Source organism: Drosophila busckii, chromosome 3R (genome assembly GCF_011750605.1).
Source record: "Drosophila busckii strain San Diego stock center, stock number 13000-0081.31 chromosome 3R, ASM1175060v1, whole genome shotgun sequence".
Classification (NCBI taxonomy): domain Eukaryota; kingdom Metazoa; phylum Arthropoda; class Insecta; order Diptera; family Drosophilidae; genus Drosophila; species Drosophila busckii.
In genome coordinates this window covers 5,683,532-5,710,558 of record NC_046607.1, presented here as the reverse complement: position 1 = coordinate 5,710,558, position 27,027 = coordinate 5,683,532, and the positions used below count along the sequence as shown (strand labels likewise).

Here is a 27,027-nt window from a genome sequence, read left to right as displayed (position 1 = left end):
TGCTGGCCAACTGTCTTGGCTGGCAGTTGCTAACTGAATTGCAGGGCCATTTAGCTTTGGTGGCAGCAACCGTTGAGATCGTGGTAATTGTTGCGTTGAAATTCCAAAAATTTAACATTAACATACAAAACTTTAAATTGTTGCTGCTTGCAAATTTGTCAACGTCATCAGGGCTCAAGCATTTACATAGCCAATGCAATAATTGAAAGCCACTGTCTGTCTGATTGGGCCAAATTAGCATTGACCTTACTCAGCCGCAAGTCGTGCAGCTATTTGCAAATTGCGTTGCTTGTCTGCTAATTTAATTAAATTAAAATCTAAATTAGACAGTAAACGCGCAAGCTCAAACCAAAAAAAAAAAACAAGAAAAAAGCAACAAAGCCCATTGGGGCATATGAGTGCGGACCCTACTACGACTTGCAACTTGAGTTGGCAGACAGTTGCAACATTGTTTAGGTTTTAGCCCAGCTACTCGACAGGGACAACATGGACACATGGACATGTGCCCAACAGCCTGCTGCTCTCCAGGCCAGTGCCAATTTCGACAAACACTTCGGCTTGGGTGATCAATCTTAAATTTTCACCGCTTCTGTCAGAAATGTGCGTAGCCGACGACAGGGGTTCTGAATTTGGTATTGAGATTGCCATTGGTACGGGCCGGGCCCAGGCTGCATAGCAAAGTTGACAGGAAAACCCAAAAAAAAAAAACAAAAAAATAATAAGAGAGAAGTAAATGCGAATGCTGCTGGTTGACGAATGGGCGCAACGTCCTTAGGGATGCAAACTGCAGCCAATGAGCAAATGAAGCATAAATGTTGCCACTTCAAAAATTCAAATCAATAATCTCAACGCAAATATGAAAAATTTAGTAAGTGTGAAATGCTTAACATTTAACTGATTTAAATTTAAGCTAAGCTAAAACTTAAATATAAGACTCTGCTTTATGTAATCCCCTTATCTTTACCGTTACATAGCTATTGTTAGGCTTAGAACTGCTTCAACACCTAAGACTCATCCATCATTAGCTGTCAGACAGTTTTCTTTTTTTTTTCTATCCCAAGGCTGCATAAATTTGTGCTTGTTGCAAAAACTAAAAATATACATTGAACTTTAATATGTTTAAGAAGTGTGTTAGTTACATTTACGATTTTCAAGTAATATTTATTAATTTATTTGATTTAGATTCATTGTTTAGCACTAAAATTTAATTTGATTTTAATTTAGAACAACATACAAACATTATAAACATTGAATTTAAATTATTTATCATTTTGTCATTTATTTGTAGCATACGTTTTAAAATAATATTACATAATGGAAATTTGATTTCGAATCGCATAGCAGATTCACTTATTGAATTTGAGCTACGTTTAGTTTATATACAAAACACAATTAGTTCATATTGTTTGATTTATATGTCTTCAATTCGCAAGTTTAATTATTATTAATTATAATCTTAAGATGCTTTACTTTTGATTAGGACTTTTGGAAAATGACGTTAAGGTATATTAATTGTTACTAGCTATATACAATAGAAGCTTAATTTAGTTAGTATATATGTTGATTCATTTGCAAGTTGAACGCAGAATTATTTATTGTGTGTTGCTTTGGCTTACAGCCAAAATCAGAATTGCCCAAATATATTTTAGTATAATTATAGCGCTTCTTCTTTATCAGCCTAACTACTTACACATACACATACACATTGATATTTATATGCAATTAGTATAAGCTTATTTACAGATATGTGTGCTGCGACAAGAATTATAAAAGGACAGCTGAAGTTAGAAGATAAGTTACCAAAACTAACTAAGTTGATAATATTCCGGCGCAAAGTCATTGGCCAGATTGCTTAGAAAGTTAAAGTCCGATGAGCTATTCGAGTTCTCCAGACCGCTGATGGCAGCTGCTCCTGGGCCAGTGTTAGCAAATCCTTGAGCCTGTCCGCCGGCTGCTCCGTTCAAAGCAAAGTTGGCATTGACATTTGCATTGGGCAAGTGAATATGCGTTGCAGGCGGGGGCGGTGCTCCACCCACAACTTGAGTCGCTGCACCAGCCACAGGATTATGATTGTGATGGGCATGCAGGTGGGGATGGTGTCCTTGCGCTTGCATATGATGCGGATGGTGCGGATGCCCATGCGCTGCTGGTACTGCCGCCTGTTGAGCTGCTCCTGCCTCATAATAGCCACCGGCAAAGTTATTGTAGCCATCGCAGTTCTCCATTTGTAATCCAAGTGCACTGTACGTTTCGCCAGCGCCAATATGATGCATGTGCCTGTAAATAATAAAATCAATTAATAAAAACATACACATAACAATTTATTTAGCATAAGTTTTAACTTGTAAATCTAAAGAATTTCCTAGCATAATTTCCCTAAAGGAATTTATACAATGAGCTTGTTCAGTCACAAATGGTTTGCAACTTTGCTATACAAGTGCTGCTCACTGACATAAGCTTAATGCTACCAAATGTTTTTTTTTGCTTATTAGTTACACAGATGGCGTTGCAGATGGTCATAAAAAAGCTGTTGCGGTTGCATTTAAATTTTTTAGACTTGCACTTACTGTTGGTGGGTTAGTGGCGCCTGTTGTTGTTGTTGATGCTGCTGTTGGAACATTGAAGATGGATGCTGATGTTGTTGGTAATTCATATTATTGAAGTAGGACGCGCCTGTTGGCTGCGACTTGGGTTCATAGAAGTTTGCTGGCCCATTGATAGGTGGCGCTTCAAAATCACCAACAGGATGGTGCTGCTGATGGTTCATGTACGCATTGCCGCCGTTGGTGTCGTTGTAGTTGTAATAGAATTGCTGCTCGTGCTGCTGTTGTTGATTATTTTGGTGGAAATTTGCGCTGGCAGAATTAGCGCTTGGTTTGGGACTTAGATAATCGCCGTGCAGCGTTTGCTGCTGTTGCGGCGAGGCAGCAAATTCAATATCGTATTTGCCGTAATAGTCCTGCGGCTGCGGTAGCTGCATTTGTGGCTGCTTGGGATTGGAATTGGCATTGGGATAGTAACCAGTAGGGCCAGGAAAATATCCAGTGGGTCCAGCGACATTGTTGCTCTCGTTAAGCGGCGTGGCAAGAGCAATTGCATTGGCGGCATTTGTGTTTTGGTAACGCTTTTTGCCAGCAGCTTTAGTCGTGGGCGGAGCAGCATCAGGGTCGCGTCTAAAACTGACCAAACTGGGACCTGCATCATAGCCAAAAGGCGATGCCTTGGACGAAGTGGACACGGCCTCTTTTTTAATAACCTTGGCAGCAAATAAAATCAATATTAAAGCACTTAGTTGCCATTGATGATGGCTCTGTTTACCTGACTATGATTCTCGTCTTTCTTCTTGACCTTGATGGGACTCTCGTCAATGTCTTCGTCCAGGCTAACGCTGGACGCAACGCTTGAGTCGGCGCTGATAACGTTCGAGGCGGATACGGTGGTGCTGCCAAGCAGATTGGACGAGATGCCAGTTTCCAGCGAGGAGTTGGGTGTAACTGTCAATCGATTAAAAGCTATATTTAATTTGCTTAAAGCGTACTTTGAGTAGAACTTACGGCTGCCTGCGCTTGGATTGTTGTTGGTGGCGCTGGGCGTGTTGTTGTTGTGTCCTCGCGAATTGGACGTAGAGTCCGGTATATCATCGGAGGGCAGTTCGCAGCCTTGACATGATTTCTTCGAATTGGAGTCTGCGTTTCACAAGAACCAAAGCAAATCAGTCGAAATGTAGCAAAAATTGATGAAAAAAAAAAAAAAAACAAAAAAAAAATGTGGAACTCTCTAAAGCCAAAACACGAAAGGGGTTAAAATGATGTTTTAGTTGCGTGAGCATACGGAAACTCTCAAGACTTTGAGGTTTGCTCGCTGTCGCAGCGAAATGCAAAAGTTGAGCCCTCCTACTTCTGACAATGATTGATAAGCTACAGCAAAGTTTACTCTTCTGCCTGGAAGGCTCAAAAAGTAAAAGTGAACTTGCTGAGTATAATTTGTTGTCTTTCGGGAATTGAAGCTGACCTAAATCCAAAAAGGGTATATAGCTAGCTCAATGCAATTGTGGGGCTTAAAAACTAAATTATGTTACTTGAATTTGAGTGCATTTTCACTTACTGCTATCGGATTGATCATCGTCACCTTTGAGGCTGTCCTTGTTGTCCTCATCGTCCGTCTTTGATAGCGTTTGTCGCTTGTGCTTCATGCGGCGATTTTGAAACCAGACTTTTACCTGCAACGGCGTAAGGTGTGAACAAAATTTGCAATTAACTGCTGGAAAAACAATTCAGCCGCCATGAACTCCAGATCTCTCTCTTTCTCTATCTTCCGCCACTGTCAACCTTGGCGGCGTGCAATTTATCAGAAATAATGGAATTCTTTCCACCTTGCCTGCAAGCTGGCAAGCATGAAAATAAATTGCGGCACACACACGCAACTGTAAGTGTGTGTGTGTGTATGTGTGAAGAGAAACTGAGTGGGTTTGGTTGTTGGCTCACCTGTCGCTCGGTCAGATCCAGGCTGGCTGCAATTTCAATTCTTCTTGGGCGGCATAAATATTTATTGAAATGGAATTCCTTCTCAAGCTCCAGCAGCTGTGTATTCGTATACGCCGTACGCAGACGTCGGGGCAGGCCGTTTTCTGGAACGAATTCAGCTGCAATTGAAAATTGCATTTTGCTTGTTTGAGTCTGCAGTAAATGTGAATTTGAACAGGCACACGCCTCAACTTCGTACTAACAAATTGCATTCGCTTGCGTAGTCTACTCCAGGGCGTGCAACTGCAGCCGCCAGGATAACTCCTCCAAACGGAGTCGCATCGCGCAGCTGATGCAGCACAGAGCAGAGACTGCTCCAGTGTTTAGTAATCAATCCATCAGCTCGTCAACGGGCATAACTAATTCAGCAGAACTTTTGAGCAACGCTTCGCACTAACATAAGATTCCACAGCATTGCAGCTGATGTTGCTGCTGCTGCCACCAAATTGCGTGAAACTTTTGTCGAGCGTCGCGCTTCACCAACAACGCGCGTTAAGTAATTAACAAAAAAAAAAAAAAGCAAACAACAAGCATCTAATCAATCAATCAGTGTGAGGCTGCGCAAACGTCAGAGCATTGCTTCAAGTAGTTTACCCACAGTAGCTACTGTTGCTTCTTCATTTGGAAAACTTAATTTTTGAATATTTAAACAAGCGCAGCTTGTGCAATAAAATGTAAATTTTTGATACGAAAAAACTTTTGGCGCAAGCTATCTAAACTTATTTTAAAATATTTGCAAAAATATTCAAGCCAACGAGAATTTACAGTTGAACGAGCTGCGTTGGAGTCGCTGAATTTCAATAGCAGCCAAATGGCAGCGCAGACATAGACACTGATTGAATTACAGATGCGAGTGTTCCTTCATCAATACAATGCTTGCAGAGCGGATGCCATAAACACCACCTGGTGAGGATGCCACAAACCCAAACACAAGCACACACACATACAGAGTGAGAGCAAATGGCTTGCCAAGGGATTGGGGGCTGGGGGGCGTTGCAAAAGGTAGTAACAAGTCGTATATGGGAGTACTTGCGAAAAGTGTGCTCAGATACGAAACGAAAGCATAAATTTTGCACAAAAGTTGCAACCAAACTGTTTACGAGCTAGTGGCAGCAGCCAAAGCGCACAAAGGGCGGAGGGGGAGGGTGGTGGGTGGCACAGACGTTGCCAGGGCAGCAAAACCAAAACTGAAACTGAAAAGTAAAGTGCACAAAAGCAGAAAATATGATTTCCTTTTTGGCGACGACGAGCAGAAAGATAATTTTCTAAACTGAACCGAAACTGAACAGAGCGAGCTTTGAGCTGGGGAGATTGTGGGGGCCTTGTGGGCGGGGTTTTGTTGGAGTCTTCGGAGTGCAATTTCTGCAGCCTGGTCAAAATGAAATCCCATGCCAGGACGAGAGTACACGAGAGAGTGCGACAGCTGGCGTGGCATTCAAGGTGGCTGAAAATTACAAAATGAATTTTGTTAGTCGGTTCGGAGCTCTGGGGCGTGGAGCTGTGTTGCAGCATTGGAAATGTCATCAGCATGGATGGAATGCCGGAAAAGTCAAAACCGAAACGAAAACTTATCAGCAAATACGAAGGATACTTTATGCCAACAACAGCAATAACAACAACTAAACTGCCAAAGCCAATGGCAGCTCGAACACTTGCGTTTTAAATCATTTAAGCGACAATTTACTTAAGCTCAAAGTATTGTGCAAATAAATTTAAATTTTAGCAGCAACACAAGCGGAAGTGTTAGCCATGATTTACAGCACTTGGCCATATACTTATTAACAGCAGCAGCAGCAGCAGCATAATTTACATGTTAACACTTAAATGCACCCGTGCTAGCCAACAACACACACAGCCCCCTACCCCCCGCTGCAACCTTTTGAGGTCAAGCTAAACGCCTGCACTCAACTCGGCTGAAAATTTATGTGCGTATTTGCTTAAGGTAAAAAAACAATCACAAAAAAATGACCACACTTAACGCAAGTGCAGACATGAGCCCAAAATTAAAATGAGCGTAAATTTTGCAACAACTGCAAAATATTTGCAATGTCCGAGCAAGGCAAAGCCAAGGCTGCTAGTGTGGCATACACTTGGACAAATTGAGCAACTACAACATTTCTTAATTTCATATACTAAATACTTTTTGATAAGAAAACATTCAATTTGCGAGAGAGACAGAGGCTAGCGTAAGATAAAAACTAAATGTAGTTTAATTATTAAGTCAACCAAACAAATTTCCCAATAAATATTAAATCAGTTAACTTTAAATATGCACATTTTAGTAAAAGTAAATGTCTTAGATATTCTATGCGATCGTTAACTAAAATTTGTTAGACATGTAAGCCAAACATGAATTGCATTTGGCTGATCAAACGTTTGGCAAGAGTATTACTTTATATTTTTTGTTTGACTGTTTCTGGAATACAATAAATAAATATTTTTTACCACTTATATTGGCATTCAAAATATGAAATAATTGCCTAAGTAATTCTTATTACATTTTGTTTTAAGTTTTGTGCATTTTCAAAGTATTCAAATTCAATTTCTCGTTGCCCAACTTTATTTACTTAACCGCCTACTTTTATTTACAGTGCACCAGCCTCATTTAAATCATACTCTATGCTCGCAGGGCTACAAAAAAAAATGCCACGCAACCCTTTTGGTGAAGGGACCTTTAGCACTGGACTCTAACTATGAGCATAAGTACCCTATGTTCTTTAGTCTTTGGCCCTTAACCACTTACACATGTTAAGTCCATGAGGATGCACATTACGAGCATTTGTGGTGTCCGGCAGTGGTCAAGTGGCAAGGTGGACTGGCCAGCTAAAGTTGGGCCACTGGGCAAAAAATGACCTCAATTTATCTTACAAATTTCTGCTCGAGCTGAAAATGAGCATGGAAATGGAAATGGTCGCAGGCTGTGGCTTGAATTATGTGAGCGCTTGTGGTTGACAAACTTTAAAGGCCCGAAACGACATTATGGCTGGCAGTGGGAGTGGGGGAAGCGGGAGCAAGTGCCATGACAAATTCAATCAAATAGTCAGCTGGAAATAGCAAAACAATGGGAATGACGAGTGCTGCGAACGGATGTGCAGCTTATACGCTCGGCTTCTTAGCTACAGCTTTGGCTGCTACTTGCAGTAGAAATGCTACAAAAAGACACAGATACAGATACAGATACAAGCAGCTCTCGGCGCTGGTGTGGGCTCAACAAATGTAGAAATGTGCAGAGCTGCATCATTAATCATTTCGCAGCCAAAGGAAGACAACAAGCGAGACACAGACGAAAAAGCAGGCGACGACGACGACGTCGACGACGACTGAGTTGTCGATGGAGCTGCAGCAAAAAAAAGTCAATTTCTCATGAAAATATTTTGTATCTGTAGCTATTTGATATGCATTCTACAAACAAACGCAACACAACAAAAAAAAAAAAAAGAAACCTGCGCGCTTTTAAAGTTAGCCGGCAAAAACATTATAAACATTTTATTTGCTGCTGCTGGCTTAAAGTTCAGGATTCATTCATTGCTGTTAGGCACAGCGGGGTTGAGTGTCTGCTGATTAGCTGCCAAGGAGCTACTAAGCCCAGACTGTGTCCGAGCGCCGAGAGAGACCAAAATGTCTTCAATCATTTAATTGTGGGCTTGATTGACATTCATGCGAAAAGCGCACAACAGTTTGCCGGACAAAGCATTTGCTTTGGATTAGTTTTAATTAGCGCACAGCAAAGGGTTGAAAGAGAGCGCTCACCCTTTTGTTATGGCGAGGGGTAGCAAATTTTAGAGTTTCTTACACTTACCGAGCTGCCAGCCAGACAGCGGCAAAGATAAATTAGAGAAATATATTTAATGACTTTTCATGACCAGACAAGTGTCAACAAAGAGTCACAACAGCAGTAATAATAATGGTAACTAAACTATGTGCATTCCTTGAATTGAAAATGGGATCTGTTCGCTATGTCCTTGCAGCAAATAAAGCAATAGGTGCTGAGTTTGTTGAGTTTGATTAATGTTCAGTTTATTGCTAGCACAATTTTCAGTTTGAATAATAATATTTGAAGCTCATTTGAAACAAATATATATCTAAACTAATAAACACAACTGCTAAATCTTTAACAATTGCAACAATTTACAAACAATTCTTTGCCTTACATTTAAACAATGCCACTGATTGTTGAGTTTAATTAATATTTAGTTTATTTCTGACACATTTTCAGCTCAAATAATAAACACAACTGTTTTGTTTTATAATAAAACATATAACTCTCTTCAACTGTTTAGTAATAACAACAAATTTACAAACTATTCTTCGGTTTATATATAAACAATGACATTTCTATTTCTTTACTCCAAAAGCTAAAATCAAAAACTCATTAGGGCAGCTTTCGGCTCACAAATCTGTTGCCAGTTTAAATATGGTCATTTTATTTTTGTGGATTTTCTTTCATGATTTCCCCAAAAAAAAAAAAATATTGTTGTCGATTTTTTTCTCTCAACTTGTGGTAAAAATTTACTTTTTATTTGTAACTAGACACGCACACACACAACAAATCGTCATTGAGCCGAGCTGAATACTTTAAAGCGGCTCAAATTGAAAAACTTTCAACATGGCAACTATGTATATATATAGCAACGATTTATATATAACGTTCATATTTCAGCTACAGATGCGCATGTGTCTATGCAGCAGAGAAAAAAGAAATGTCTTGTCTGTTAGGGAAATATGAAAGCTGTTGGTAAACTTTATGCAGCGCCTAAGCCGACCCCTGCCCCTGCCCCTGCCCCACTTGCCACACCCATTGCTTGCCACACAGCAGTAGCAGCAGCAGCAGCATGGCTGGCAGCTTTAGAGCCACCGCTTTGGTCTGTCATTTTGGCCTGGCACAGCAGCAGCCATACGGCTCAAATATGAAATCCATCAGGGATGCTAAGAGCTGTCAATCAAAATCAGCGAGGGAAACTTTTTCCAACGCTCATGAGCATATACAAAATATATATACATATATAGATATATATATATATATGCGATAAAAAAATTTACATTTCCCTTTTGTGCGGCACTCATTGTGGGGTGGCTTATGCTCGGCAGATTGAAAGCGAATTAAAAATGAAAATTAAAGCAAGCACGTCTCTTGTCAATGCAAAATTAATGCCCATTTAAATGCTCAGTGCTGAGTATGAATTTGAAAAACAATTTTACAAGTGACAACAATTCAACACGCCGGCCACAAATTATGCGACTTTGCTTCACCCAAATGCGATTAGGCCGCGGCCGCTCACCTTGGAAGCGAAGCTTGCCACAGCGTCTCAAGCGTAGCAGAAGCTGCAACCATGACAGCTCGAGCTGTCAGCGTCTGCGCATTTTTCGCAATCTCGACTTAACAATGGCGCTGACCAGACCACAAAGTGCCGCCGGAGCGAGCACGGCCATGGGGACTTGACTATGAAAAATTGTTGTAGACCGGAGCAGCAGCAGCAGCAGCAGCAGCAGCAGCAACAGCAGACAAAGCGCAAAGTTGGAGCTCTGATTTGAAAATCAGCTTAGGATCGGCTTGAATGGGCAGCAATGGCCGAATGGCCGAACTTGTGGCCATGATTAATCAATATTTTGTTTGAAATGCAACACAAAAGCGTCGCCAACTGTAGAATTCTACGGCGGGTGCCACAATTGCCACATACACGGGATGGGATGGGGATGGGGATGCTGCCGCATTTCTTTTGGCTACGGTTTCAATTTCAGTTTCGGTTGCGGCATTTGACGGATCAACGCTTGTGCTGACAGCTTTGCTGCTTTGTTGTTGTTGTTGCCATTGAGCATAATTGATGATGCGGCTTTTGGCTTTTGAATTTTTATTTATTATTTTGTTGTTGTTTTCTTGTTTGGCTTTTTTATTTGGCGTTGGAGTTTCGTTGCTTGATCGCATTGGCTTCACACTCAGCGATTTCAATGGGGCTTTGTGATCGATACTCTTTGGTCTTTGGTCAGCAGCAGCGAATAGCAGCGAATTTTTCAGTTGTTTGATCGCATTGGCTACTGTTTATGTTCACGGTTTATGGCTGATGATGATGATGGCTGGAATAGATTTTTTTTTTCATTTGCCTCAGACAATCAAACAAACAGAAAGACAGACAGACAGTAGTCAATTACAACGAGTAGGCATTTTAATTGGATTTGTTGCGGCTACTTAAATATATTTGCGTAAAGCTTTGAAAACAAATATAGCAAAGTCTGAAAAATATATTTAGAAATGATGATTCATTGATGATATTTGCAAATGTTTAAATTTAGAACAGCAATTTATTAATTTTCAATTTCTTTAATAATTCATTCTTATTTATGCCGCATAAGTTTCTCTAACTCCTTCTGTCTTTTGATTAACTTAATATATTTAGTTTAAACGTATTCCATTGTTCAATTTAAAACAAATTTTGTGATTTTGTTGCTTCCGTTGCTCCCTTAACATTCATTATTTCTTTTTGTTGATATGAAATTTATTTTTCTGCTCGATTTGATGACCATTAAATAAGTTGTTAAAGTGCAAGTAATTCATGTAGCGCCATTGGGGGGCTGGAAATGGAAATGAAAATGCCAAATTCATTTTGTTGCACTAGCGCACGCCACGCAGGACTCAAGATATCCCCAATAGGGATAAGGAAAGAAACGCCAACTCATGGCCCAGTGTTTGGCCCGTGCAAATATTTTCTAAGGCCGGAGACTGCAAAGGAAATTGCCGCATTCCACGGCTCGCCGCCACGACCTGTGGCCAGTTTGCATCCAACGTGTTTCCGCGCCCGGAGCACAAGCTACATACAAACAAATATATATAATATATATATATATATATGTATATATGTACCTGTGTTGGAGAGCGAGAGGAAGTCTAGCAAAGTTTTGCTTGAAACAACAAAATAATGCCTCATTTTTTCTTATCGCAGCAATAAAGCAACATAAACGCTTCATTTCCATTTGTCTCACAAGTGAGTCGCCCTCGGCCAGCGCCAGCTTCAGCTTCAGCGTCAACGCAACGCAACGTCACTGACTCTGCTCCCGTTGGCTTCACTTGGTGTCTGGGTGCGGGCCACCCAGCCGGAGTCGCCGGCTGTCCACATCAGAAGGTTTGCCGAAGTAAAAAAAAAACCGTTTACACGCCAAGCTTAAGTTGTTTTTATACTTTTCTTCTACTTCTGCTGCTTCTTGTGCAATTTTTCTCAGCTCTCTGTTTCGTCATTTCTTATAACGCCGCCATCAGTTTGTTGTTGCTGTTGTTGTTGCTGCTGTTTATCGCCCGTAAGTTTTGCTTATTTTAAACACGAACGCCAAACAGCAACAACAATAATAACACCGGCGGCGCAATATTCATGATGAATAAAAAAAAATAGAAATAAAAAGTCACTTCCGCTGCGCCAAAAGGAAAACGTATAAAGTCTGCAGACAGCGAAGAACAGTGGGGCTTGGAACTTTGGAGTTAGTAGCATATAGTAGTTGTTAAAGAATTTTCAGCAACTAATTAGCTGCAATAATAATGCCAATTGATGTTAGCAGCAAAAATAAATATATAGACAGCGAGCGATCTGCACAGCGGTACGTCTGATCACAGCCGCTGCACTTTCGTAACTAAAATTCTTTTCCACGCTCACAGCCCAAAGTGCAAGAATTACGAAATTGATTAGCAAGAGAGACGAAGCCGACGACGCTGATGCTTAGAGCGCGCGTTAGAGCGCAAGCACAAGAGAGCGGGGGACCAACTGATAATGAAACGTGCATTGCTTGTGCTATTTTTAGAACTTTACTCTCGCTCCCACCACGTTCGCTCCCTTAAACTAACTGCCACCAAAAATTGACTCTATATGCATTTCGCTGGAGCTCGAGTGTCAACTCTTTGTTGGACTAATGACAAGCATTTGTATAAATGGCTTGGTGCCCAAGGATAACAACAATTGTTATTAACTAACTAAAGCATAATTACTCAACAAATGAACAGTGCTCAGTGGCATACAATTTATTTATGAGCACACATCAGGTACTGCTATTTAAAAATGCCATAAATCTTATGCGTCGATAAAATTGCTGAGCATGCAAATTGGCTAATTGACAAGCTCAAGCTGTCTAGCGTACAATTAAATAAATAAGAATATTTATGTGCGTTTGAGCAATCAACAAGTTCCACAGCGAATGCAAATTAATTAGCAAGCTGTGTGTGCGAGGCGGCGGCTGATTTAATTGCGTAGCCCAAACAACGTTGCAGCGTCAACATGGCGTATGCGTGTTGTGTTGCATGCAGCACTAAAAGGCACACACACACACACACTGCCTGATAATTGAATTTCCAACCATGTGTGTGTCGTTGTCGTTGTCGTTCGCATGCGTAGAACAGCGCGCAGCTGTAACTGAAAAGTTGCAGAGCCTTCAATTTGCCACAGGCGCCGCCTTTAAATTTGAGTTATGGCAAATGGAGGACGACTCAAACTCGAACTCAAAATACAGATACATATGCCAGTGTCAGTGGAAGAGCCAGTGCGTATGAATTTTGTCCACCGAAAAAACAGGCTGCGGTAGTTGGTAGTCGCTAGTGTTGCCGTTGCTGTTGGCCAATATTAACCCGACAGCGAACGTCTTGAGACATAAATCATCTAAATCACTCGAACATGCAGCTGCCTCTCAGCTTCAGTCTCAGCTTGAGCTTATGTCCCGGCCAAAGACATTAAATAAATCGCTGGCTGCCAAATGTTTCTCATACGATTTGCCTAAGCAAAAGTTTTGCATTTTCACCCTGCCGCCCCCACTGTCGTTTCTGTTGCAAGTTGCTGTTGGGGCAGCTATGTCAATCGCATGTGTATCGTACATTACACACAGGTGGCGGCGACATATGCTAAATGTCACATAGTTTAGCTTACACTGATGCATATAAAAACGCACATACATGACAAAATAAATCAAATCGCTTGAGTATTGAATATGCCAAACAACTTGGCCTTTAAATATTTAGCCAACTTTAACTTTGAAATGCTTAAAGTCAGCGCTTTCGACAAGTTTACACATAAAATACGAGCTGAAAGCCCATTTGTCCTTGTATCAGCGTAACTGCCACTACAAAATCTAGGTTGACTTATATACTTCCGCTTCCGGCTGCAGCCAAGAGAGCGACAGAGAGAGAGAGAGAGAGCGGCATACGTTTCAGCTCTGCTTAAGATCTACAAGCGACTGAATGTTCCCCCTACATATTTTATGGCCCTGCTCGAGACTCGAGAGTTTTGCCTTCTGGGCGCAGAAACAGAATTTTATGCAAATATCCTAATCAAATTCACATTTTGAAGTTCAACTGTTTTATCCAAAACTTTTACCTTCAGTTAACGCCAGCAAAGCCGCCGCCGCCGTCACCGCCACTGCCACCGCCAGCGACTGCCTGCGACGCGTGTTGTTGCTCTGCTCCCCCCACACTCCAAGATGCCACCCATTTTTAATTTATTTCCACTTAAAAAAGCGCTGAAAAAACGCAAGCATAGGTTCGGTTTCAGTCTCAATCTCAGCCCACCAACAGCATCCCGGCAAGCATCGCATCCTGTGCGTGCGTCCGGCGTGGATTTTGTTCTAGGCTTTATCGGGTGTTGGGGCGGCGTCTGGGCGTTTGCCACAGCAGCAGCAGCAATATCCTCATCCGCTTAATTTTGGCTGTTTTTGGGTTTGGCTGGTGGTGGTTTCATATTTTCACTTATCACAGCCACCCAAAGTACGTAGAAAAAAAACTTAAATCCGCATGTCGAAAGCGATTAAACAGTTACCGTGTGGCTTTGGCTTGGAGCATTGGATGCTGCTTCATTTGTTCAGAATTAAAACAAAGCACAGCCAAAGGATAAAATTAGTCACTGTGGTGACAGTGTTCTATATACATATATCTCGCTCTGTTGCTGCAACAGCATTAGCCCATGCCATGCAACATGGAAATTCGTTGCGCCACTCGGCAACAACTGTGCAGCATTCGCGTCCTTAGTCTTTTTGCTGGCTCTGTTTGATTAATTGCAATTTAAACGGTTTCAATTAAGGCAATGCGCATCTTTATGCAGCAGCCCAACATATATACGCATATATATATATATATATATATATATGTAAAATCGATGGCATTGACGCAGCTGTCTGCGCTTATCAAATCAATTTCAATATTAAATTTTGTTAGGAACTATGCTTTAATCTAGAGCAAGGTGTATAGCAGTCAGCAGTTATATACATATAACATATACATATATATGTATATATATATGTATGTGTATGTGTGTATATGTGTCTAACTATTTACTTGCACCCTTATGCGCTTGAGTAACATTGCTACATGGCTTTCATCATTATGAACAAGTGCCCGCCCTCGTTGCTAAGGTCTCTGGGCATAACAATTCCAACTTCTAACGCCGTATGCAAGCCAAGGATTAATTTCTAATTTTGTCTAATGCCTGGCTGGCCAAGTGTTTCAGTTTCGTGTTTACATTTTGTTTGCTCGTGTTTTTCTGTGTATCTTTTGTCTAATTTACCTTGATAAAAACTGAGTCCCATTCCCAGTCCCAGTCCCAGTCTGCCCTTCCCATGGCCCAGTTGGGCACTGCCCTACCCCCAGGCAATAGCTTCAGTAACGAATGCAGCACTAACTCTAGCTGCTGGCCTTCGGGCCCACCACATGCTTGGCAACCATCATTAATCATGATGTTTCAGCTCTGACACATTTGTCCGATCGGCAGCAGCAGCAAACGGCGGCAGTCGACTACGCACTACGATTGTAATGAAAACGTTTTCAAAACCCTCAAATACTGTTGTCAGCTAGAGAGAGATAGAGCTAGAGTCTGGGACAATGAAGTGCGAAGATGACCAAATTGAGCAAAAGACAAATATTAACATAACACAAATATTGGCCAACTATTAAGAAACTATTAGCTTTGTTTACGGAGCAAGAGATTAGAGCAAAGCTGTAGTAGTTGTAGCTTAAATTGTTAGTTAAGCTTGTAGTATATAAAATGTGTATGGCAACATAATATAAAAGTGTTTCCATTTCTTTTTGTATATATAAAATTATATATAATTATATAGCTCACTCGCCAGCGAGTCCTGCCGCTGACTGAGCTCGAAGGCCGTAACAAAATATGCTCATGTGTATTGGGGATCAAGTGGAGCTGGTGTGAGCAATGGAGCTCAGGTAGAGCTGCTATGTGATACAATAATTGCTCTGGGCCGTGGCTGACGACGTCGTCATAGTCATTTTTGCTGCTTTGCCATGAATAATACACGAGCAGCAAACAAAAAACTAAAAATGAAAAGAAACAAGAAGAAAGAGGCAACAACAACAAACGCCATTCATGCTTTTGCCGGCGTTTGGCAAACACACACACACACATACATATGTGTGTGTGTGTGTGTATAAGCCACAGTCATGCAATGGTCGAAGGGCCAAAGCTTCAAAGCCTCTGTTGTTGACCAGGCTAACGTGTTCTTTTCGATCAGACAACAATGATGGCAACACACTGCCCACCACCAACACAAGTGTACAATGTGGTTGTCATTGTGTGCGTGTGTGTGTGTGTGTGGAGTGCCTCAATCATGTAATTATTTCCTCCGCAACCGCTTTACCAATACCAAAGCGTCCGGGCCAACCAACAACCAAACACAAACACAGGAGTCGTCGGCAACGACAAATGATATTACAAGTGGGGCCAACAGCATAGAAAAAAGTCAACAAAAAAAAAAAAACAAGCAACACATCAAATAAAACAAAAAAAAAAACTGGTAGCGTGTTTCGCTTTTCTATGCGCAACAGCAACAGCGAAGTTTGGAATAGTGTAGCAGCTTAATAAGTTTCGAATCTTTAGCTTAAACTAAGCAAATATTTAGCTAAGCTCAGTATATAGTAGCTTCAATCTGTAGCTTATAGCAATTGTTCTAACAATTCCAACGCAGCTTAGTTTATAGCAAACTACAACACAACTGAACACTCAGTGTTGCCCTTGCCAAGATATTTTAGCTTTACGTGTTTTTTGTTACTCAATTTAATGCAGGTAAAGTTCGAGTATATACATATTTATTTTTATATACCTGCTATACATGCCTGGAGCACTCTTAAACATTGGTCACGAACATGAAAAAGCGTCGTTTCCGTTGAATTGGTCAAAATTGTTTGACGGTTGATTGGTTCAGTTTTTTTTTCTCTGCTGCTGCTGTTGTTGTTGTTGTTTAGACAAGCCGCAGGGAGAGGTCGCTGCCGTCTAGACACACACACATACGAAAACAAGCTTGAGCTCTAATTCAAAATGGCCGACCGCAAAGCAAAAGAAAGGAAAATTGCTCTGACCAAATATGGGCAAAGCCGCAATTATGCTTAAATAATTTCACTGCTTATAGTATTTTTTATCGCTATCTTTACTTTGCAGCTTGTTTTAGTCAAATGCTGGGAAAAAGAAAAAATTCAAATGCTAAAAAAGGTCGAAATTAAATGGCTTAAACAAGCTTCGCCCATTTATGCGTTTATATAACCTTCGCCAAGTCAACTCATAATTATAAAGAAAACTTTAAATCACTTTGGTGCTTGTTGCGAATTAAATTTTATGCTCAAGCGAATGCAATTTGTTCATATTCATAGCCAATTCAATGATTTGTGATAAAGTAATGCAGTCAAGTGATATGTACTTACTTATGGAATTATCACCTGCAAGCAAAAGAGTTTAAATTGATTAATATTTTATATAAAGAGTATATATACTTAAAGCTATATATTTTGAAGTTCAATTAGCTGACTTGCGCTTATTGATCAAGTTGGCAAGTTTTGCAAAAGTTTTTAGTAGACTTGCTGCAAGTTCTCAGCTGCTTCATGAAATTGAGCTCAAAAGTGGAAAATAATTAACCCCAAACTTGAAAGCGGAAGCCACCAAGTTGCTGCTGCTGTTGCTGCTGCTGCATGTGACCAAAAGCTGGGCAACACATGCAGCACGTAACGAGCGGTCAAGAAAGTGCTGCCGGTTCGCATCCGGAGCCAGCGACATCAGCAAAATACTAAACAACTTCCAAGCTTAAGAAACTCTCTGCTCAAGTTCGATTCGGAGCAAAAACTGCTAAGGGGAAACTACTTGGAGGCAAAGCCTTGACGCTATTCAGTCTGCTGTCATGTCTGGCAGTTCATTATGCGCCCAACCGAAATATCAAAGGAGTAATCATAGAGAGCTGTGGCGTATGCGTAAATAAAATCATGCGCTTGGAAATAATAGCGTCTGGGCCAAGTATTAAGCTCGAAAGGGAAGTAGCTATTGATATTGCCATGATTCGCTGCAACTTTTGCTCATAAACATGACTGGCAATTTAATGAAATTAATTCTGAAATAAAAGCAAGTCTAAGTTATAATATTTATTTATTTACGAACTGCAAGTCGCTGCATTTTCCTATAGCACATTTGCCTAATTGAATAGAAAATGCGCCAAATGCTAAAGATTCTATTTAATTGTAAATTTGCTTTTTAAGTTTCACTTGGGCTCAAGTGAACTCAGCCCCAGAGATTCAAAGACCGCGACTGCGACCGCGTGCGGGGCAACGCCTTGGTCAGTTCGAAATTGTTACTTTTGCTATAGAGCACACGGCATGGCTGCCTGCCTGACTGACAGTAGGTGTGACCAGTCTACTCATTCATTCTGACAGTTTTCCCACCCACTCTTGCATAAAACGCAATTTGTTGGATTGTAGGTTGTGCCCTCTAAGCACGAAAGGTAAAAGTGAGCACTCTGGCTATATACAAAGCTAAACTGTGTGTGTGTTTGTGTGTGTGTGTGAACCACCACCGCTGTATTATTTGTGGCCAGGGGGGTGTTATGTACTTGTGCTTGTTGTTGTTGTTGTTGCTGTTGTGGCGCCACAAGCATTTTTCGCAGTTGCCAGTCGCGTGTCTTCTAGCTCAACTATTTGAATTTGTGTGTGTTTCTTTTTTCTGTTTTTCACAACGTCTTTGCTCTTGCAACTAATTTTCATTTCCAGCACAGTGCACCTTTCGCCAACAGGCCCATCTTATTAAAAAGTGAACAGTGCGATAAAATTGAATTTGCATTCAAAAGCCATTAAGCACAGCAGTCACTTGAGTGCCACACCAGGCATTGTCCTTGCAGCAGCCACACAGAAATTAAAGCTCATCCAGGCTTTAAAGTTACATAGTTCGATTTATGCAATTTTCAGTACACTGAAATTAATATTTTACACACATTTGGTAACAGCTGCGTGCAATAAAAATTCATGCCTGGTAATTTCTTAAAAATATATTTTTATCAATTGCCAATTGGTACGTGCTGTGCGATTATTGATGCCCCCAGGCATTCAAATCAATGCCACACACACACACACACACGTGTAAAAATATTATTTTAATTGCATAACAATTTTACGCTCTTTAACAAAAACGAGTTGGCCATTATTTAAAAGCCATTTGCTCAATGAGTTAAAACGCCAGACTAAACATCAACACCCCCGCGCCCCCTCCTGTTTGATTGCCATTGAAAATTGTAACTAAACGTGAACAATTATTCAGTGCATGGGAGCATTTAAGCAGTTTGAGGTGGGTTGGGTGGGGGGGGTGGGCTGTGTGCCTTCTATGTTAGTTGTTCATAAATGTATCAATTATTTTTTAATGTCATATGCTATCTGGCTATATATCAATTAATAACTGTGCGCCATCGAAAATACTTTTAGTTGTAATTACACTTGATATTTGTGTATTGCATTTAAAGTGGGCAGTCATTTATTTATGCACAATCAAGCATAGCAATTTATAAATAAACAACAAGCTAACACGCATTGTTCAATGTTTTTGGCAATGCTGCTGCTGATTAACTCGCCGCTTGCATCGATCATTGATGACTGACATAATTATTGCGTTTAGGCAAGCCGAGTTTTGTTTTTAAATAAAAATGTCAATTGCCGTAAGTATGCGCCCAATGCAAATCAATCAAGCTGCAAAGCATATCCCTCTGACCGACCAGTTTGCCAGTCGAGTTGGCAGTCCAAGTCAAAGTCAAAGCAGTTGATGTATTGAACGCTTGTCTGGGTGGTTGGTTTACAATTTATACAGATGACAAATTCATTTTTAACACGTTTGGCTAGAGTGAAACCTCGCTACAGTCGACCAACCGGACTGTTGTGGCATTGCGGATTTCATTTTCGAAAGCGTTCGAAATGCAAAAAGTCGCTTATGTAGCTGTCTGTCTGTCTGTCTGTCTCTGAGTTGACGTTCAGCTGTCAGCGGCTCCCCAAAAATAACTCACAAGCTGTCACGTGTGTGTGTGTGTGTGTGTGTGTGTATTTGTATCTTTTAGTTGTATCTGTATCTGCAGCATGTGTGTGTCACCTCAACGCCCAGATAAAAGTACAAAATTAAAGATTCTGCTGCTAAACGAAAGCTTAGCCAGAAAAAAAGGTCAAGTCCAAAATGATGGATGATGTCATGACACTCACACACACACAGTCACACACACATACTTACACCCCAATCGACAAGCAGATGAATGAAATGGCTGAGTGACATTTTGGGCTGTGTCTATTAAAAACTCTCTCTGTGCTCTTTTTTTTTTTGGTGTCTCTGGGTGGTTGCAAATTCCTTTGGCACGCTATATTAAAACACTTATTCCTTATCTTTAGCATATAGTAGATACTATATGCACCTTTGCTACCTTGCCAGGCAATATCCGCTGCTGGGCTGGCAGCATCATAATTCTTTATCGTGCCATTCATCACATAAATAATTCTGTTAACATTTTCAACAAGCCACAAATTAAAACTACAAAGCACTAAAAAATCATGCCCGTAAATTTACGACCAACGGAATCACGTGTCATCCACGCGCTTCACCTTCACCCCATACCCTGGAATGGTGGCAAAGTTACGGAGTTACAGCGCGCTGGTTTCCGTAGCCGATATGATGCATGACTTGGCGGAAGGCATCCTCTCGACACTCGAGCGCTCGAGCGCTCAGTAGCGCTGCCGGCTGCGGCTGCCTTCAAGATTCGAATTTCGAATGAGCAGGATACAGGCCACGGCTACGTGTAAGCGTATGCGCATTTAAATCTGTTTGTCTATTTGTTGCTGTGTGTGTGTGTGTGTGCATTTGAATAGAACGCTGCTTGAATCCCCGAATCCTTTTTGTGGTTCGCTATTTGAATATAAAACAGTGGGAAACACACACACACATAGACACACCCTAACAGTCGATGACAAACAGAAAATCCATTTCACACAAACATTAGTTTTATTTAAATCACAAACACACACACAGCCACGCACAGAGGACACACGAGTCAGGGCACAACCTTTGTCCCAGGCCCAGGCACAGGAGCAACCTCAAGCATGTGTTGCTGTTGTGTTTGTGTGTGGTTGTTGCTGTTATCCTTGTTGACTTTTCACGCTCTTTTAAACGCCGTTAAATATTTTAACGCTGATTCCTACTCTTGTCTAGCTTAAGCCCTCAAGCGCTTTTGTAACATTTATCACAGTTTTAAAGCAAATGGATATAAATTTCGATAATAAATTATTATTGCATGCAAATTCAAGAATCTGTGCATGTTGCAATATGAATATAGCACGTGCGGTAAGTAAATAATATTTATAATAATTGATTATATATTTTGTTATAATATGCATTGCAGAGTTAAGATTGTCCAAAAGGCTCAATAATGTGAGGCAAAAAATATTTTAAAATTGTATAAATAATAAATAATATTATAGATTGAGTATGACTTGCTTGCTGTTTGGATAAACAGATTATGTTTACATAAATAGCTTAACATTCAATAAGAAGAAGAAGCTTAACTTACTTAAAATAATGAGCAGAGTTTTAAATAGAGAGAAAGACAGAGATTGAAGATCGATTTGAGTATTGCATACATTAGATTAAAAAATAATAAGAACTCTGAAGGGCACTTTAATTTGATTTAATTAAGTCATCAATCTAATGGATTTTAATAAATATTTGCACTAACTAAACCTTCTATAGTCGCTAATGATATCAAATGATTGTTAAATAGCTTATCGACTGATCTATGTTTATTTATCATCATAAATTTAATATCTTGCCTATGATATATATTTAATTTTCTTCTTTTGTTAAGGAGGTTGCAATTTTCTAAATTGTGCCAACTGAACTGGCTACAAATTATCCAACACGTGTGACAATAGTTTAAATGGCTGGCACTATTAAAGCACGAATTGTGTATAGATATATATTATATAGTGCAGATATATGTATATATTTGAAGCCAACACGCTCTTGTTTGCTTGTTGGCCAGATCGTTTACGTATGCGGCACTAATTGTGGGGCTTTGCTCTAAACGAATCAGCGGAGCGCAAATATAGAAAGAACTCTAATATCTGGTTTTAAAGCAAAAGTGCCAGGCGCTGCTGCTTCTTTGTTTGATATTTTTGTCATTTGTCTTGGGTTTGAAGCGTGGTGGTTCCCCCCACAATGGGCCTGAAGTTAATTACAGTAGTTCAGGTTGGCTCATTGATAAACTAAGCGCTGTTTTATGCAAAAACTCGATAATTTATTAATTTATTACTGTTGTTAGTGCAGCCAAATGCGTTACAACAATAACAGCAACAAAAGCATCAGAGAGTAAAATACAAGTACTTCCCCCCAACTCAATGCAATCGTGTGTAGGTAATGCGATTAAAGCTCTGATAGGCGGATAATAAATAGCGCTCACTGTTCTTGTACTTGCCACTAATGCCACACACAACTTAGTGGGAACTTAGCGCCTTGGCCGCTTTTGATAAACTCACAACAATGCCGCTAACAAGCAATTTTTATGACCAAAAATCCAATTCAAATGTTTACAAATCGTTTTAAACTTGAGGCTACAGGCGTCGCTACAATGAGCTTACGGTACGCGTTGTGACATAAAAAAAAAAAAAGAATACAGAAAGAAAGACATAAAAATAAATCGCGTACAAATTGAAAATAATTTCGGATTTGATTTTCTTCTTTACGATTATGGTAGACGAGCGACGAACTCCAAAAAGTGGACAGAGACATTCAAATGTGGACAGCGGGTCAACCACAAATAGTCCGCGCTGTGGGGGGCGGCACAGGCCCAGGCGGGAATGCCAAGCACACTGGTTGTTGTGGTTGGTGTGTTCCCTTCCATTTGACTAAGTACACAAGAATAGAGCGTAAAAAATTTTATCGTCGCGCTTTTTTACGGAATGTGATCCGCGGCGATTAAGTGCGCGGCTTTTGTGTCATTGTCATGCCGTCGTCCTGGCCAGGCTTTAGCTTTAGAATGGGGTGCTGTGGTCGCGGTTTATTTGCACCACACCCCCTGCCCCTGCCCAGAGCAACAGCCGAGGGAGGGAGGCGCACTTTGCCAGCCATAATGTATTCAAATTTTCTAAGGCGAGGCCAGCGTCAGTGCAGTCATTTCATAAAATGCTTTTCTTTTTTTTTTTTTTTTAAATTTAATCGTGGACAAATATTTTCATTTCACGTTCTTTTTTTTCTTTCTAACGCTTTTAGCTAAATGAGTGGAAATAAAATTAAATCGATATTGGCCGTGAGTTTAATTCTATGGTCAAAGTTTTGTGCTTTTCCCATTTGTTGCGGTTCAACTGGCCAAGGCGCACAGTGGATCAATATTCGGGAGTGTGAGTTTACATTTTTCATAATTTTACACTAAGTGCACGCTTTAAAATAATGACAAATCAGTTTGTAGATAAAGGTCGGCAAGCGAGAAAAAATTATAATAAATAAAATATAATGCCAGTGTTTCTTATGATTTTTCTTTTTGGCAGCCGCCGGCGCGCTGCGCTTTTCTTAAGCTTAACTAATCGTAGCAGATTCTTTTTCTCAACAGTCACCTTTAGCCAAAGCCCTGGGGCGTTAACGTCTGCTGGCTCGACCATATCCTGCGGCCTGCCAATTAGAACCCTTTTGTTTGCCTCTCAGCGCACTTATCTCCATAATAAAGTCGTAACAATTAATTGCGCGACCTTTTCGGTGGCCAAAGTCGAAGCCAATCCTCTGCTCCTTCTGGTTTGACGCGCAATTAGTGCTTAAAAATTATTTGACGAGCGCCAATTAATTTAATGCTCAACTTGATTTTTCAACTCAAGAGTTTGCCACTCACAATCGGTTTTTCCAATATATTTTATACTTAGTCTTGTTGCTAGTCTAATAAAGACATAAAACTGATTTCTCACCCTATATCTGTTTCAACTGAATCTGCATATATGTATATTAAGCTGAAGAATGATTTGGTTATTATTATGCAGCCATTGACTTGTGCGCTTTCGACTGAGGTTTGTTCTGAATGAATTCAACTGTAAAGGTTAAATTTATAAATGTGCAAATGACTCATCATAAATAAAATTAATAAAAGGCACGGTTGCGAACACGGCAAACCCAAACCCCAAACTCTGTGAGATATCCCTTCATTGAGAAAAAGTACAACGCATCAACATAAATATTATGATAAATGGTTTGTTATAATCATAATCCGCAGGGGGTAAGTTTCGAGACGTGCGCTACGCATTTTTTATATCGCCCCCCCAAAAAAAGAGCAGAAAAGGGAACGGTAACGGTAACTGGCGCAGGATGAACTGCGGGCACTGGCGCAACATATGGTCGTTGGGTGGATAATACAGCTGGCGCAGCTCATGATTTGGATTGCATTTCAATAGCCCAAAAGTCAAGTTATTTCTTTTATTGCTGATGGCCGCACTGGGATTGCCAAACAATTTGCATATAACAATAGATACAAGATACAAGATACATGCGCGTAGCTTGGCGCAGCTCGTGCAGCCATAAACAAACTTTTGTCTACAGTTCATTAGAGCAAAGCTTTACGCCTAATTAACACTTTATACAAGTTGAAATTTTATTGTTGCAATTATGTGAGCAATTTGCAACTCACTCCTTGCAACACACGCGCACAGATAAAACGCGTTGAGCACATTAAAATTCAGAACGCGCAGTCAACAATTTGTGTGTGGCATGAGTTTATGGCTAAACAATTTTAATATGTTTATAAACAATCAATGATCTTAAGCTACGCTTTAAAATTTAGTAGCATAAATCACAAGTTACAAACGCAGTTGGCAACACTCAGAACTTGACAAGGAATTAATTTGACAACATTAACAAATTAAACTGTTAAATGTACAACAACAACGAATGCTACGAAATTAACTGTAGAGCATATCAACATTTATTTCCGCACAACGTTGTCCTGCTGTTAAGGCAAACGCCGGACAGACATTTACAACATCATTTGTAATCCATATCGCTCAGCATGTAGTCCCAGTCCCATTCCCAGTCCCAGTCGATTGCCGCCCCATGTATGTGTGTGTGTGTGTGTGTGTATGTGTGATGTATTGACCCTTCAACAGATTTTCTACAAGCAGCTTGTGGGCGCTGGGAATGCTTCACGCTATTTATTGGCTCACTTTCACTTGGACGTGGCCCAATCGCAGTCAGTGGAGTTTGCTTAGTGTGGCAGATTCAGATGCGTTGCGGCAATGGGGAATACGTTGTGGCCACGTGTTGGGATTTCAGTTTACAAACGCAAAGAACATTTGTCGGTTTAGCTGTTGAGCTCATTTGTCAAGCTGAAGCTTGTGCTTGGCATTAATTGGCATTGTATTAGTTCAAGTCGTTGGTCACTTGAACTTGAAACCAAAAATATGCTAAGCAAGCTCAAAATGAAGTTGCTACACTTGGCCATAATTAAAGCTTCAGCTGAGGTGAATGTGACAAATGTTGTTGCTGCTTAAAATGAGTGCAAAACTCCCCAGGACTTGAACAATTGCAGCTTGCAACTGTTTTGTTCCCATAACCAAAGACAGAGAGAGAGTGAGCTGCAGCTTTCGGCTGTTGGCAGCGGGGACAGCAAAAATATTTTGACAAATGAGCCTAAATAACAGGTTGCAATCGCTCAGAGGAAGGAGTGAGAGCAGCATATGCTGTTGTACCTGGGACTGGGACTGGGACAGGAAAACGTATGGCCAGACAACCTTGATACCTCATTTATTTTAAAATGTTGTTGCTGCTGCCACAAGTCTCGGGCCTTAGTTTGTTGCTGCCACAAATGAAATCGACACATTGGGGTAAGAAGTAAATGCAGCAATCGCGCTCAACTTGTCTGTCTTTTGCGTTGAATACATCACTGCGGACTGACGAATCGACGTCGGCCCGGCCACTCTTCGAAAATTGTTACAAATGATGGCAAATAACAGATCTTTGCCGCACCGTTTGCTCGTCGAGAGCGCTGGGCGCGCTCTCTGTCCATCAAAGGAGCCGAAGCAAGAGGCGCAGACGCAGACGCAAACCCAAAGACATTGCGTGTGTGTCTGTGTGATCGAGTGGCAAACTGGAGAATTCGAATTGGAACTGCAGCTGAGCTGAGCTGAGCTGAGCTCTCGGCGCCGATGCAAGCTAAATTGCACTGATTTCTTGATTAATGGCACTTTTGCATTTCAACATGTAGCTTGCCCCGTTACTGATTGTGATTGCAGCCGCGTTTTATGTTCGCCGTGTGGCAAGTACTTACCCTGATTGTTGTTGTTGCTGCTCTTGCGCGACGTCTTCTTCTCCTTCATCCAGGGGTACTCGGGCACCGAGTCCATGCCGTCCGGTGTCTGCGGCAAGTTGCCAACGCCCACGCCCACCGGATATCCGCCTGCGCCAACAGGTGTGCCAATCTTCGGACTCTCCGGACTCAGATGATTGAGAAATTCGGCCATCGAGGGCTGCGAATTGATGAAGCCCCCCTCGGAGGCCGCCATCCAGTAGGCGGTATCAGCCGCTCGTTTATCACAGTTCGGTGCCATTTTGTTGACAAGCATCACCGCCGATGGCGGTCCTTGCCCTTGCTGCTGCTGCTGCTGTTGTTGTTGCTGTTGTCCTGGTCCGCTTACAACTGGCACGACGGTCGTTTGACCCGTTTGCACCTGCAGCGGATTGAGCGGCGACTCCGATTTTATCTGAGCGCCCATTGGGGTGGTGTCCAATGTGCTGCACACCTCTTGCATTGTTAACAGTTTGCTATTGAATATATATTGTCTATTCACACAAATTTTTCTATTTTAAAATATTAATTGTGCACCTGAAATTAAAAAAGAAATGCATAGCAATTAGATCTAAAGTAATTGATATTTCAAACACAAGTTAAATGCATATTTCTAACTGTTTTAAAATACTCAAAGAAGCGCTTAAAAGAAAAACAATTTATCATTAGGCTACATTAAGCTTAGACGCTGACTACATCTCTATTAGAGCCTAGGAATAATTATTTAACGTTGTAAATTGTACTTGAACAATTATTTTTTGAACCTAACAAGTTGGCATGTAAATTTATAATTTATATATAGCCAATATAATAATCAAAATAAATATTGTAAACAATTTATAGAAAAAACATTTGTAAAAAAGTAGCAATTTATCACTAAACTTTAAGTTAAGAAACTCATTACGGCTCAATTAGAATTATTCAATAAACATGTAAGTTT

General features: G+C 40.7%; 1 protein-coding gene across 4 annotated transcripts; it reads right to left on the bottom strand.

Annotated features, from left to right (window-relative positions):
* Positions 1–1,738: 1,738 nt before the first annotated feature.
* Positions 1,739–26,550, bottom strand: LOC108602047 (homeotic protein proboscipedia). Of its 4 annotated transcripts, none has more exons than XM_033293921.1 (8): positions 26,070–26,550; positions 17,191–17,205; positions 4,485–4,642; positions 4,105–4,219; positions 3,555–3,686; positions 3,319–3,494; positions 2,568–3,256; positions 1,739–2,277 (listed from the first exon to the last, which is right to left on the bottom strand). In XM_033293921.1, the coding sequence occupies exons 1-8, from the start codon at positions 26,548–26,550 to the stop codon at positions 1,806–1,808; spliced, it is 2,238 nt and encodes a 745-aa protein (XP_033149812.1). In that variant the 3' UTR covers positions 1,739–1,805. The 4 variants fall into 4 exon arrangements, with proteins under 4 accessions (XP_033149812.1, XP_017845548.1, XP_033149813.1 ...); XM_017990059.1 differs by having other exon boundaries at positions 4,485–4,627; XM_033293922.1 differs by lacking the exon at positions 17,191–17,205.
* Positions 26,551–27,027: the final 477 nt, after the last annotated feature.

What these genes read in the sequence shown, in the direction of transcription:
- LOC108602047 (XM_033293921.1), bottom strand. Translation starts at nt 26,550, where the DNA reads ATGCAAGAGGTGTGCAGCACATTGGACACCACCCCAATGGGCGCTCAG. An exon ending in CAATCCAAGCGCAGGCAGCC is followed by an intron (nt 3,495 to 3,554) that starts GTAAGTTCTACT and finishes ATCGATTGACAG; the next exon opens with TTACACCCAACTCCTCGCTG. An exon ending in AAGACGAGAATCATAGTCAG is followed by an intron (nt 3,257 to 3,318) that starts GTAAACAGAGCC and finishes TTTGCTGCCAAG; the next exon opens with GTTATTAAAAAAGAGGCCGT.